This window comes from Lepus europaeus, chromosome 7 (genome assembly GCF_033115175.1).
Source record: "Lepus europaeus isolate LE1 chromosome 7, mLepTim1.pri, whole genome shotgun sequence".
NCBI classification, from domain to species: domain Eukaryota; kingdom Metazoa; phylum Chordata; class Mammalia; order Lagomorpha; family Leporidae; genus Lepus; species Lepus europaeus.
The window spans coordinates 95,138,704-95,154,471 of record NC_084833.1 but is presented as its reverse complement, the minus strand read 5'-3'; the positions used below and the strand labels follow the sequence as shown (position 1 = coordinate 95,154,471).

The 15,768-nt window shown below is 39.0% G+C and overlaps 1 protein-coding gene across 1 annotated transcript in view; it reads left to right on the top strand.

The window, feature by feature from the left end:
* Positions 1-15,768, top strand: part of GUCY1A2 (guanylate cyclase 1 soluble subunit alpha 2) — a 364,010-nt gene that overhangs the window by 248,407 nt on the left and 99,835 nt on the right. Inside the window, exon 6 of the mRNA XM_062198341.1 lies at positions 11,035-11,178. Coding sequence (XP_062054325.1) covers positions 11,035-11,178 — 144 coding nt within the window. The remainder of the gene's footprint in view (positions 1-11,034; positions 11,179-15,768) is intronic.

Below are 15,768 nucleotides of genomic sequence, written 5' to 3'. Positions count from 1 at the left end.
AATTTATTTATTTGAAATACAGAGAGAGAGAGGGAGAGACAGAGAGGGGAGAAAGATCTTCCATCTGTTGGTTCACTCCCCACATGGCCACAGTGGCCAGAGCTGGGCCAATCCAAAGCCAAGAGCCAGGAGCTTCTTCTAGATACCTCATATGGGTTCAGGGCCTCAAGCACTTGGACTATCTTCTGCTTTCCAAAGCACAATAACAGGGAGCTGGATAGGAAGTGGGGCACCTGGGACTTGAACTTGCACCCATATGGGTTGCTGGCATTGTAGGTGGCAACCCTGAACTCATTCATTTTTTTAATGCTTGGTAGAATACAGCCTATGAAACTATCAAGATTTGGGCTTTTCTGTGTTGGAAGATTTGATTACTGATACATTCTCCTTATCTTGATGTTGGTTTTTTCAGATTTTCTATTTCAAGATTCATTCTTAGTAGGTTGGGTGTTTCCAATAATTTATTTACTTCTTCTAGATTATCTAATTTGTCAGAATATAGTTATTTGTAGTAGTCTCATATGATCCTTGCAGTTCTATGTTTTCAGAGCAGACATTCAACATTTTGTGGGACAGTTTAAAATTCTGCTGAATCAGGAATCCTTGGAAAACTTTTCTTAAAAATTATAGACACTTAATCATTGTTTTATAACAACTGAGTGGTTGGACTTCAAGTTGAAACAAGTAACAACAGTTTTGGATATAAGTACAGTGATAGAATGTACAGAAAGTTTTCAAAGAACATTGAGTAGTTCATGTTGATGGAGTCATTGGAATGAGACTAGTGCATAAACTTGGGAAATTGGACCCTGTTATTGAAGATTCACAGAATTGCTTATTGCATAGTAGAAATAAATTCTGAATTTCCCATTCAAGGGTAAGAATGAGATTTTAACTATATGCTTAAATATATTTTTCTTGATATCATGCTTGAATACATGCTTGAATGTTATTAATCTTTATGATAAACAAACTGGGGACTAGTGCAGTTTCTTTCTCATAGTTGAGATTCCTATGCCCAAACTGGAATTTACATTGATAGATCTACTGAGTTTTATCAAGAGAAAAGCTTGCTTTGATAGGCAGTCATTTGGAATCCATTTTTCCTCATTTGGGAGTAGCTCCCAGGCTAAATCATTGTTCTATTTATATCTGTGGCCTCTTTTCCAATGCTTTATTATCTGAGTGCTATAGAAACATCCTTAGAAGAAGCAGTATATGGGTCAAAAACATCAACCAAAATGAATGTAATTAGACAGATTTTTTTTCTAAGAATGACAGGATTTTATTTTTAATGAGAGGAAGAGAAACTAGAAGAGGGAGAGAAAAAGACAGGCAGAGGTAGAGCTCCCATCCCAGTTCACTTCCCAATGCCTTAATGACTGGAGCTGGGCAGAGGCTGCGGCCAGGAGCACCAGTGGAGAATACAATTCAGGTCTTCTGCATAGGAGGCAGGAACCCAGTTACTCTAGCCATCACTACCACCTCCCAGGGTTTACATTGGTGGGAAGCTGGAGTCAGGAGCTAGAGTTGGGAATTGAACCCAGGCAGGCCCATGTGGAAGGTAGGTGTCTTGACCTATTTCCTGAAAGGATTTTTTTTTTTTTCAGGGAACTGTATTAGTTAACCTGTTCAAATAGTAAATAGTTTTCATTTGAATTGCTAAATCTTGAGGCACAATTCACTTGGATATATTTGATTGAACTCAACAAACCTTGGATCATTGAATGCCTACTGTGCCATATGATTCAGTGTGTGTGTGTATGCACATATGTATGCTTCCATGTACATTTCAGCTGGGAGCTGTATACAGTTCTAACGATTAAGGAACTGACTGGAAAAGTTTATTACTCCTATACATTGAGTGGAAGGCCTAGAAGCAGTACATGGGAAGATCAGGAATTCATGGAGGGCTACCTTTTACCTTTCTGAATGTCCACTGGGAAGGGGAACTCTGTACTATTTTAGTCATATGCCAGCAGTCTTTAGACACTGGAATCATAAAAAGGCTCCTGGGAGCTTGTAAAGATACAGATACCTGGGCCTTATGCCCCAGGTGGAGGCTGGGGATCTAATTTTTAACAAATATGCTCTGGGTGATTCTTCTGTAGTTGGCCTTGATTTTTGTATTTGAAAAACTTGCGTAGGGAAAAATACTGATGTTTAAATATAGAAAGTGAATGCAGTTTAAAACGTTTAGTAAAACTGTAGAGCTTCTGATTCTTTGCAAACATCCAAGGATACAAAGCTAAATAAATATCCAGTATGGGAAGGAAAGGATATAAACACACACAAGGAAGCAAAATATGATATATACAGTGACAGTGATAGACTTGTTTCCATCAGATCTGAGTGTTGGAATTTACAGATCCTCCTCTCCACAGAAATAGGGAAAGAAAGTATGGAAAAATAAAATAAGGGCCAAGTCCTGAGATCAACCATGCCTCACTGCGCTTTTGTTTGGGTTGTACCCTGAAAGTGTTATGTACTCAGTGAAGGGAAGCTTTCTCTTCTCCTTTTGAGACTTCTCCATTAAAAGTAATGTGTGCATCCATGAGGATTTCAGGGTTTTTAGAAAGAGCAAATAAACCTATTTTTAACCCATCTCATGCAACATGCTCTCTGAGAGTGACCAGGCTGTGAATTTAAAGATGTACTATGGAAAATATCCACATGTCAAAAGGACAGTGGGCTTCAGGACCAGATAACAATTAATTTTCCAAGACCATGCAGAGACTGGGTGTCTGTACAGTTCCTCTCTCTGAAGTGACAATCTAGGCCAGTGACAATGCTGCATTGAGGATCTTTAGTTCCTTGTCTGACAGGTGGTAGTACCCATAAGCTGTATCACAGCTTAATTCAGTAGATATTGCCCATGACTTCACATGGATGATCACTGCAGAGCTCTAGCTTCTGCAATATTATCCTCTTTGCTATATCACATTTATTTCTACACTGTTAACCTTTAGCTTTATAAAATAAGATCCTGACATGAAGGAAAAAACTGTGAATGACTATCAGTTTTTTCAAACATTGAAAAGAACAATTTAATAATAATTTTTGCTTTATGGTAATTCCATGTTATGAAGAGTGGGGAATAGAATAGTAATTTTGGGGCAAATTCCCAGTTTACTATCTGATTAAATACATTTACATTTTCCTAGTTGCCAGAGAGTAGAGGCTGCTTCTTGTTCCTCCTTGTTCTTGGAGCCTCTACTTGTTCAGTTTTGTTATTGCTCTCTGTGGTCTCAGGAAAAAGGGACCAGAGGGAAGCTTAAGTTTGGTTGGCAAGGATGTGGCAGTTTCCAGCTAGCCTGCTCTGCTAGTGATTCATCACCTGTAATGCCTCAATTTTCTACTGATGCCACTGGTACTGGAGAGTCTCCCCTATAAATATTGGCGGACTATCCTACAGGGCAGTAATTAAGTCTGGGCTGCCAACAATAGCTGGAGTGATAACTGAGGAGTGTGTCATCTTCTCAAAGGCAGTACAGGAGGAGAGGGAAGCAGGGGAGGTAGTGCATGAAAAGAAGGTGGAAGGATGGGAATGTTGGAGAATGAAGAAATGGAGGAAGAGGATAGTGAAGTCGTGCCCATGAGGAGGGAAAAGGAGATAGTGAAGGAAAATAAAGTGGTAGCAATGAAGCAAGAGGCAAGGCCTTGGCCTCATTCTAGAGACTGATTTAGAGACACTAAAGGGCCAGGCTGGCAGAGCCTCCCTCCACCTGGAACTCAAGTTTGATGGATACCTCGCTACTGAGATTTGGACACAAGATTTAACCAAAAATACCCTGATTCTTGGATGTGATCTTTTGGAATCACCCACACCAAATATAATGCTTAGGGACCACAATAATTATAGCTGAATTTATAGTAGTTAAGGGGTAAAAGACTCCAGATATCCCTTGATAAGCTTACAGTTCAAATTCTCCTTTTGAACAAGCCTTTCAAAAACAAATGATAATTAAAGAGTCTGAGATGTGGACCTCTGAACAAGTAGCATTTTTTCTGTTCCAATTTTGTGGCAGGGACCACGTGCTCTGTGGAGCATCAGCAGTAGCTTTCTCGCCTGTTCCTCAGACTGTATCCACCTGAAATCTCAAAATATTATTGTTATTAAGGGACCTCTGCTCCAACTCCTGCTGTGCTTCCTGCTCTGTGAAGGAAAAGACAGATTACTTTCAACAGGGCAGTCCATCGTGGTACTCACACCAGTTGAGTTCCAGTGTAGATGTAACTCCTACCTGCACCAGATCATGCTCCATCTATTGTTTGGTTATTCTTGCCAGTAGTGGTGTCCATGTGCTGGCCGCTTTGTACCTTAGTTCCTCTAGATGTTCAGTGCTTTCATCATCAAAAATGTGGCCTTTGTGCACGTTGACATAACATTTCCTAAGCCAAGGAAATAATGCTGAAGGTTGCATTGCCTTCACCTGCTTTGCTTGAATCCTTGTGTCAGGGACTTCTCTCCTTTTTTTGATGTAGGTATTTATGAGTAATCTTCACAGAGGATGTATGTATCCTCAGGATCTGTAATCTCAATGAAAGGGTGAGTTCCTGCTACTGTGGCAATCTGCTTATGTCCCTAAGGCATTTGCTTGGCCGCCATGACCTAGATTTTCATCTTTGGCTAGGAAGCCATTTCAACCAATATCTCTAAAAACAGGGACATAAATAGTAGAAAATGCCTAGCTTGTGTTGAGCTGGAGGGCAAAATGTAGAGGACCTCTTGTTCTACCCAAGCCTGTAGTTTTTCCTTCTCTTCTACTATTTGTAAGTATTGATGAAGAACTGTTTCATACTCCCCTTCTCATGACCAGCCTTTTGGATAATCTTGTCCCAATCATTATCAACTCCATTGTCCAGTTTATAGTCAACAAGAAACTCCATAACTCCTGCCAGCCATTGGAAACACCCCCAGTTCATCCTCCCTGTCACCCAGTAACCATACCAAATTTCAGAGGAGTGAGTGGGCTGCAACGTGTGGCCCATTTCTCTGAGCAAGGATAAGCATGACTCAAATGTTCATAGTCTCAGCCAGTGAGCCCCTGAAGAACTTGCTATATTTTTTACCCAATTTTACGCACTTGAATATGACTGGATGGCCAATGCCCTGTGAGATGCTAGGATGGAAAAGAACACCTTTCTCATCTTTGGCTGTCTACATCAAACTCCAACATCCCTTCTTCCCCTCCCCTCCTCTGCCCTCCCCTCTCTACATCTCTCTGTCTCTGTTTTAAGATACTAGAATCAAAAACAGAACACCAAACAACCGTAAAAGCAGACTTTTGCTTCTCCTCTTGATTATGTCCCAAAAGGAAGAGGAAGGTTGTCTACTAATGCATACTTTCTAAACCTCTCTGACTGTTTTTACAGCTAAAAAAAAAAAAAAAAAAAAAAAAAAAAAAAAAAGCCCAAAGGAATAGAAGCCTAGGATTGGGGAATTGAAGGAGTCTTAGTGGTCATGAAGCCCATGGGATATGACTAGTTAATTGCCCAATTGCACACAGTATTCTTTTTGGCTAATTCTGTTCTCAATGCTACTCCCCTTCTCCTTTTCCCTGCCCAAATATATAAGAAACCTCCACAATAGTTCTTTATCATTACCCTAGAGGAGAAGAATATAGTAAGATCTAGATTCTATTAGGAGATTTAAAGAAATTCTTTTAAATGATCAAAACTAAAGTATCTGCCGGCACCGTGGCTCACTAGGCTAATCCTCCACTTGTAGCACCAGCACACCAGGTTCTAGTCCCGGTCGGGGCAATGGATTCTGTCCCAACTGCCCCTCTTCCAGGCCAACTCTCTGCTGTAGCCCGGGAGTGCAGTGGAGGATGGCCCAGGTCCTTGGGCCCTGCACCCGCTTGGGAGACCAGGAGAAGCACCTGGCTCCTGGCTTTGGATCAGTACGGTGCGCCGGCCGCAGTGCGCCAGCTGTGGCGGCCATTGGAGGGTGAACCAATGGCAAAAGACTTGAGCCCAGGCATTCCAATATGGGATGTGGATGTATTAGTGATGTCTTTTTTTTATTAAAAACTTTTATTTAATGAATATAAATTTCCAAAGTAAAGCTTATGAATTACATTGGCTTCCCCCCTCCCATAACTTCCCTCCCACCCGCAACCTTCCCCTTTCCCGCTCCCTCTTCCCTTCCATTCACATCAAGATTCATTTTCAACCACTGCGCACTGGCTGCAGTGGCCATTGTGGGGTGAACCAACGGAAAAGGAAGACCTTTCTCTCTGTCTCTCTCTCTCACTGTCCACTCTGTCAAAAAAAAAAAAAAACACAAAAACCAAAAAACTAAAGTATCTAAAATTAAGTGAATGCATAGCTCTAAGAAGTTTATGCCATCTTTATTTTGGAGTAATATGAGGATTTTAATTATAAATTATGGAAAAAAGATACACTGAGCTAGGTGAATTCTTTAAAGTTTGATAAAGGCAGCTACAGTAATATGTAGGGCAGCAGTTTAAAAAATATTTTTAATAGTGAAGGCTCCTATGTTCAGAAAAAGGATCTAAGGTTTTCCACATATTTCCATAGCATTATTTTCCCCATCTCAGTGCTTAGTTTAGCCATCTTTATTTTTACCCTATTCCATTCAAGGACAAGTTGGAAATGCTGAAAATAAATGAGATGCACTATCTCAGAGAATGCCCATTGTATTTAAAACTATATAAAAACACTGAGGTAGTTATAAAAGAATTCAAAGCAAAGTCAACTTTGTGCAGTAATTTCCTTGCAGTCAGTTTACAGTGAGCATTTGTTTCACTTTGATTTAGCTCAAGAAAATAGCCTGAAGAGCAACTGAAATTTACATACATTCATTCACTTTTACATACATTTACATACATTCATTCACTTTCTCCCTTTCTCATGAAGCAGAATCAGCTCCTTATGTTGAAGGGAAGCCACTGACTTTCCACATATATTTGATGTTTGCTAAATTTGTATGGATCTACCGTAGGTGAAGGAGGAAAGGGAAAAGATGGAATTTTCATGGAAAGCTGCTACTAAGATGTAATGCCAAATCTTTCTGCCAAGATTTTAAGGTTAAGGTGCTGAATATATCTAGATGGAAATAAAAATACCACACAGACACCTGAGTATTTGAATATTTCTAAGAAAAACACCACATAGATGTATTATTTGTACTTTACAGACATCTGGGTGTTCAAAAATTTCTAAGTGACCACTGTTTTCATTCATGTCCTCAGTAATGCTATCTACTAAATATTTTTGACTCTTCTCCTCTGAGCACAAGACAGATTACATTTTTATCCATTCCCTTTATGTTAGAATGCCCATGTGATTTGCTTTGGTGAGTGAATCGTGAGAAGATGATATCTATGTCACATCTGGGAGCAAGCTTTAAGAGCTTCTGTGCAATTTGTCACAACCTCTTTTCTTCTGCCTTGGCAACCATCTCCAGATGCACAGGTTCTATTACCCTCGTTCCTAGAGGAATGGCATGTGGAATGGAAGTTGTCCCCTCGTCTCCAATTTTTAACTTGCATGAATATGTACCATACATGAGAAATGGCCTGTGTTTTAAGGCATTAAGATTTGCAGATATTGTTATAGCAGTACGAACTAGCCTCACCTGTGAAAACAACATCTTTTTTTTCCCCCTATATGTCAGGTGTTTATGAACAATTGTGAGAAATCCACATCCTAATATGTGTTGTTTTTGGTGTCAGGTTCTCCTAGCTTCTTAGTCCATTTTTGATAGTAATGTGACTTCAAACAAAATCTTACAGAAGTTTGCATAATTACATTTGGATTTTATTGTGTATTTTTAATATATACCTCATGCACATGTTATTTTGTATTTCATTAATTTATGTAATAGCAATTGGTAACATTGGATCTATCTTTCCTATGTTATTACATCACTTTCCCTAAAAGGAAAGTGAGACATGTATATAATTAAGCTTGTTATATTCTATGATACACATTCTACAAATACATTTAGTGGGGCTCAATAAATCTTTGGTGAAAAGATGGAGATGATGGGCAGGATGATGATGCTAATGATGATGCTGATGATATTCCAAGGAGCAGTCATGGAAGTGCAGAACAATTCAATTTGTGAAAGTCATTTACTGCTGTGAGTTCTGATATCTGAAAATCAGATGTCAAAGTACACAGCTTTTAAAACTGTATAGAAATACTAACTGATGAGATGATGTAAGAATTAACAAAGGACATTGTGTTATTAGGGGAAAATAGTCTTCCCATTTATAATTTCCTAAGTATCTTCCTTCCTCACCAAGAATTCTTTTGAGGAAGTGTATTTCAGTTTTTGCAATAAAACCTTTGTAAATACACATTTTATTGTCTTTCTATTCCTACAATATAATTTTATAACCTTTTCTGACATCAGAAAGCAGGTCTTGAAGTAAAAATATTGAATGTCATGAAAGGTTTAAGGATGCTATACCTACTTCCTGATAATCAAGTGATAAGTTTGACAGTCTTAGTCCTATGAGCTTTGTAAATGTTTTCATATTCCCTAAATTAGTGCTCAAATAATGTTATGTAGTTTGTTCTTCTAAAACTACAGTGTTAGAATGATATTTCATTACCAATATTAAATCCTAGTTAGAGGGTAGCCACTTGGTGCAGTGGTTAAGACATCACTAATACATCCACATCCCGTATTGGAATGCCTGGGCTCAAGTCTCAGCTCTGATTCTGATTCTAGCTTCCTGCTGATGCACTCATTGGGAGGAAGCAAGTGATGACTTAAGTAGTTGAGAACTTATTACTCATTTAGTAGACCCAGATTGAATTCTGAGCTCCTGAGTTGGGCCTGGCCCACCACAAGATGTTGGTGCATTTCGGTAGTGGGCAAGCAGTTGGAAGATCTTTGTCTACCTTTCGAATAAAATGAAAATAGATAAAAAAACTTTAAATGTTAATTAAAACATTTTATAATTGGCATATTTATGATAAAAGCATCTCTAGTCATTGAGGCATTTTTTCCCATACAGATCTACAAGGCAAAAAAAAAAAAAAAATCCCCATGATTGACAAAACGAATGGTGAAAATAAGCAAACTGGTACTTACTCTAATCATGGCTAACACTGATTGGCATATTACTGACTTGGTAAATACATAAGTAGGTATATTTTAGACACTATGTTAAGCAGTATGAATATGGAGATGAAAAAGACATAGTCCCATCCTTGAAAATCTCATATCACAGTTAGGGATATATATGTTGATTGTGTGTAGGTACCTATTGACTATAGCCTGTTGATATACACTGAAGCACACAGATATAGAAACAGAATAGAGAAAAGGATTAGTTCTTTTTTTTTTAGAGATTTATTTATTTGAAAGGCAGAAATTACAGAAAGAGGGAAAAGCAGGCATCTTCCACTTGTTGGTTCCTTCCACAAATGACCACAATGGCTGGGGCTGGGACACGTTGAAGCCAGGAACCTAAAACTCCATCCAGATCTCCCTTGTGGGTGGAAGGGACCCAAGAACTTGGTCCATCATCCACTACTTTTCCACGTGTGTTAGCAGGGAACTGGATTGCAAGTGGAGCAGTGCCGGGACTTGAACTGGCACTCCTATAGGATGCCTGTGTTCTAAATCACAACAAAACCTGCTGCATCAGAACACTGTCCCTAGATTAGTTCTTTTACTGAGCACTGGTGAAAGGATATGCAAGGTTTCCCTAAAGAGGTTACACTGTAATTAGGCATCTAATAAAATCTTACTTCACTTTGGTCTAATCAATTTAATTTTTAAAGATTTATTTATTTATTTGAAAGGCAAAGTTAGAGAGGCAGAAGCAGATAGAGAGGTCTTCCATCTACTGGTTCACTCCCCAGATGGCCACAGTACCCGGAGCTGGGCTAATCCAGAGCCAGGAGTCAGGAGCCAGGAGCTGCTTCCAGGTCTCCAGTGCAGGAGTAGGGGCCCAGGCACTTGATCCATCTTCCAAAGCTTTCCCAGGCCATTAGCAGGGAGCTGGATCAGAAGTGGAGTAGCTGGCACATAAACTGGTGCCTAAATGGGATGCGGGCACTACAGGTGGAAGCTTTAACTGCTATGCCACAGTGCCGGCCCCATTCTGAATTAATTTTAGAGTTGTTGATTTTACCACCATATCTATAGAGGATAACTAAAAAACTTTCTTCTGAAAGTAAGTTGGGTATAACCTTTAAATACATATTAATTTGAGAGGTAGAGAAAGTAAGAGAAAGAGCAAGAGAGCATGCAAATGAGCTCCCACAATGGCTGGAGATGGCACAGGCTGAAGCTGGGAGCTGGGAACTCAATCTGGATCTCTCATAACCTGGAGAAAGTATAAAAATATATTTAACAACAGCAATGACCTATTTGAAAAAATGGTGACAACGGAATTAGAACAGGATCTGGAATGATCCTTGCTGTGTCTGGTAACTAATTTTACATGTGTTTGGACCCCAATTTCTCAGCTCTCAAATGTAAATTCCATTAGGATATTTGTAAAGACAAAAAATGAGATAATGTATGTAAAGTTGTTGACACAATTAATGGTATAGAATATGAATTCAAGAAATCTTATTTACTATAATGATTTACAAATATGTAAGAACAGGCCTGAAAGCAAACTACAAATTTCTCTGAAAATGTGGAACAATTGGGAAAATAGAAAAATCGGAAAAGAAAATGCTTTCTAAGGAAGTATTCTTCAAAGTTTGAAGGAGTTACAAGTCTGGCTGTGGACAAGGTCATTGTCTGGAAGTTATAGGCAAAATACTATTTTTGTGGGAGATAATTGTTTCCTATTCTGATTTTGCTAATTTCAATGATCATCCATGGTGATAATGAACAGCCCTGGAGTGAGATGTCAGTATTTGATTGTGGCTGTTTGCTAACTCTACTGTGATTATACTCAGTTGTTTAATTGCTTAATTTATTGATGTTTTCCTGACATGTTTTTCATCATGTTTGTGATTGCAGATAACTAATTATTTCTCTTCTGACTCATTATCATATATTTGCATTTGATTTGTATGACACTGCAGGTGGAAACAATAGGCGATGCCTACTGTGTTGCAGCAGGACTTCACAGGAAAAGCCTCTGCCATGCAAAACCCATTGCTCTGATGGCCTTGAAAATGATGGAGCTTTCAGAAGAGGTGTTGACACCTGATGGAAGACCAATTCAGGTAACCCTCTTTAAAATATTGTTGGAATAGCAAATGCACCTTTTACTAGAGGGAGCAAGAAATTTCCCTTGAATTCTACTGACTGTAATTTGTAGATCTAGTCAAGGTGAGAGTTTAAGGAAGGAGACAAAAGATGATTTGAGGTAATTCATAAATCTAGGAAAAGAAAAAAAGCATATGGTCCAGAATAGAAACTGAAAGTAGATCATTGTAAAAATTAAGAGAATGAGTAAGAGAGGAAAGTGGAGGAAGGGTGGGAGAGTGGGCAAGAGGAAGGGTAAGATGAGAAGTATCATTATGTTCCTAAATCTGTATATATGAAATACATGAAATTTATTTACCTTAAGTAAAATTTTTTAAAAAGGCATGTGGAAGGAAAATTACCATGAAAAGAAAAAAGAACTGAAGGGCTAGACCAAGGAAGAACTACTGGCAGTGATCAGTCACCAAATCCAAGCAATGATGAGGATGACAGAGTCTGAGAGGTAATCCAAGAAGTAAAAAAGAATCAATAATATGAAGGCCCTGGACAACTTCCTGCAGGTAGTATGTATACAGGTGGTGTACAGGTGTTGCTTATGAGGCTTCAGCTCTCAGAGTGACTTCTATAGTTTTTGGTGTAGCATAGCTTGAAAATGGAAATATTGAAAATATAACTATTCCTCAGTATTTATATTCCTAGTAGAAAATCTAGCTTTTGGTGTGTTGTATCCTCTTTGGTACAGATAGCTATCTGGGAATGAATGGCTCCATCTTGCTGTATTTCTACGAGATCCCAGTGATGGATTGCAGACGTGTGTTTACTATGAATCCTAGTGAACCAGAAATTTTATATCTGGAGAAGTATACTTGAGTTAAGCATAGCCCTTTTATAATAGATCCACAACTATGGATTGAAAATATACAGGAAATAAAAGGCTCATATTGTGAACGCATTTCTACTTCTAGAATTATGTAAAATTAGATAACCTGAACCTTCTGATTAAAACCATTAAAATATTGTATAAAATATTTAAAATATTTCCAAAAAAACCTATTAATCAAATCATTGAACTCATAGGAAAGGAAGAAATATGCCAATTATACTATGTGTATAGGCTGAAAAGAAAAAGTGGATTTAACTTAAGTGCTCTGTCATTAGCAATGAAAGGAAGAAACGAAGGAATACTATTCTTGCCTAAACCTATCCTCAAAGAATTCCCACAAAGGGGCCGGAGTTGTGGTGTAGCAGGTTAAATTTCTGTCCCATATGAGTGTCAGTTGGGTCACGGCTGTTCTAAATCTGGTCCAGCTCCCTGCTAATGGCCTGGGTAGCAGTGGATGGCCAAAGTGCTTAGGCTCCTGCACCCACATAGGAGGCCTGGAAGAAGCGCCTGGATCTGGCTTTGGCTTGGTCCATCCCTGGCCATTGTAGCCATTTGGGAATGAAACAGCAGATGGAAGTCAGTCTCTCTTTCTTTCTCTTTGTCTCTCCCTCTCTCTCTACCTCCCTCCCTTCCCTTCCCTTTCTCTCCCCTTCTCGCCTTTCCCACTCTCCCTCTCTTAGTAACTCTGCCTTTGAAATAAATCTTAAAAAAAAATTCCACAGATAAAATGTTGTGAAAAATGAGTGGCTAACACTAAAATCACACCAAAATTTGCTCACACACATGAAGGAAAACAAAATACTATTGTTAATAATCAGTAGAAACCACAGACGAGAAAAACAGATCTGGAGTGTTGTCAGCAAAAATGTCAAAGGATAAAGGGACAATGTTTCATATAATTAATCAAAGAGAAGCTGGAAAATATTAGAAGTAGGTCTGAAAACAAACCAGACAATTGCTAACAAATAACAAAATAAAAGACAACTCAGTGGATACATTTAAAAGTAGAGTAGGAACAAATGAAACACGAATTACTACACTGAAAGCTAGAACTGAAGATGTCAGCCACAATTAAATCCAGAGGAACATTCGGATCAGATAGTGTAAAACGCATAGTACACATGAGAGGAGTGAGAAGAGGTGAAATAAACTCAGTTTGGGCTTCGAAATGAAGATAAGAGATAGAAAAAAGAGAATTATTCCTCCTGTTGAAAAGCATCAATCAATTATCAGACTCAGTAATTCTAAAGAATTCCATGAAAGATAATCCATAGGAATCTAAAACAAAATAATCTTAATGCGACTTCAGTGCATGAGAGTAAATACTTGATAAAGCACAAACTGTCATTGATCAGTGGGGAGTGGATAAACTATTAAATACCTGGGTTGGGAAGAAACCGGCTGTTCTTGTGGAAAATAAATTGAAATTGATTCTCTATGAATCTCAACACAAGTCAGTTCCAAGTGGTTTAGTGTGAAAAGGCATACCATGAAATTAGATTTATAATTAGGAAATTTTGAATTAAAGTAGGGAAGATTTGTGTGTGTGTGTGTGTGTGTGTGTGAGCTATTTAGATTAAAAAAATTCAGTTGTAAGAAATAAGTATAAATTTTATTATGCTAAAGTTACACCCTTCCTATTTATCAAAGAGAGTGAAAAAAAAAAAAAAACACAGGGCAGATACTAAGGCGTAGTGGGTTTAGCCTCCACCTGCAGTGCCAGCATCCCATGTGGGCATTCGATCAAGTCCTGGCTGCTCCTCTTCTGGTCCTGCTCTCTATAGTGGCCTGGGAAAGCAGTGGAGGATGGTTCACGTGCTTGAGCCTCTGCACCTGTATGGGAGACCTGGAGGAAGCTACTGACGTTTTAGCCACTTGGGGAGTGAACCAGCGGATGGAAGGCCTTTCTCTCTTTCTCTCCATTTCTCTGTCTATAACTCTACCTCTCAAAATAAATACATCAAATCTTAAAAAATAAATATATATAACTACAAAGTAGAAGAATTTTTTGCAGCATATATAACCAATGAAATCACCTTTGGCTAGCCCTATTAGTAATCAGATTAATATAAATTAATGACACTGTGATATAGACTTCCTACCAGTTCGATACAATTTTTAAAGTCTGACAATGCCGGCTGGTGCCGTGACTTAACAGGTTAATCCTCCGCCTTGCGGCGCCGGCACACCAGGTTCTAGTCCCGGTTGGGGCACCGGATTCTATCCCAGTTGCCCCTCTTCCAGGCCAGCTCTCTGCTATGGCCCGGGAAGGCAGTGGAGGATGGCCCAAGTCCTTGGGCCCTGCACCCACATGGAGACCAGGAGAAGCACCTGGCTCCTGGCTTCAGATCAGCGAGATGCGCTGGCTGCAGCGGCCATTGGAGGGTGAACCAACGGCAAAGGAAGACCTTTCTCTCTGTCTCTCTCTCACTATCCACTCCGCCTGTCAAAATAAATAAATAAATAAAGTCTGACAATGCCACTGTTGGTGAGCATTTTGCATAGTGGAAAGACTCACTTCCAGCTGGTAGAAATCTTTGTGTTACAAGTTAACTTGACATTGGTAAAGTATAACATATTCATATCCTAACAAACCAGCAATTTCTGTCCTAGATGATTCCCCCAGTAAGACTTACATAAAATTATTCACAGCAGTACTGGAACTTTTCTGAAAGTATCAAACTGTACATCAAATATCCACCAAAAATAGAATGGATAAACCATGATGTATTTTTACGTTGGTCTACCAAACATTTGAGAAAAGGCATCAACCATTGACATCAACATGGATAAATGTAAAAAAAACATTTTGGCCAAAAGAAGAGACTCTTAGGAGAATTGTATAGAATTATTATGTTTAGAGTTCAAAAATTGTCAACTTTTTTAAAATGCCATTTAGGAATACCTGCATTGATGGAGAAAGTATAAAAAAAGAAAGGGAATGATCAACACAAAATTCAAGATTGCAGGCCGGCACCGTGGCTCAATAGGCTAATCCTCCACCTGCGGTGCCAGCTCACCAGGTTCTAGTCCCGGTCGGGGTGCTGGATTCTGTCCCAATTGCCCCTCTTCCAGGCCAGTTCTCTGCTATGGCCAGGGAGTGCAGTGGAGGATGGCCCAAGTTCTTGGGTCCTGCACCCACATGGGAGACCAGGAGAAGCACCTGGCTCCTGGCTTCAGATCAGCACGGTGTACCAGCCACAGTGCGCTGGCCGTGGCAGCCATTGTGGGGTGAACCAACGGAAAAGGAAGACCTTTCTCTGTGTCTCTCTCTCTCACTATCCACTCTGCCTGTCAAAAAAAAAAAAAAAAAAAAAACACCCAAGATTGTGCTTTCTTCCAAGAGAAATAATAGGGAAAATAAACATAGCACAAAATTATTCTTTTTATTATTGTTCTTTAATGTGCCCATATGTTTTTATTTGACAATTTAAGACAGTAGAAAGAGAGTTTTTTTTATCTGCCACCAGTGATGAGAATAGGACAGTAAGGAGCATTAAAAAAGAAAAAATATATATATAATTTAGTTCTCTCAGGACATAATTATTGAGTTATTCCAGTAGATGAATAGCATTTTTACCCCTGCCAGGGAAATGAACAAAAGGTATACTGTCTCAGATCTGCTGAAAACTGAAAATCTATGCAGTCCAAACTGAACTCATACTTATTCATAAAATTTCAAGGCTACTAGCCGTCTTATCATTTGGGATTGTTTCTATGTATT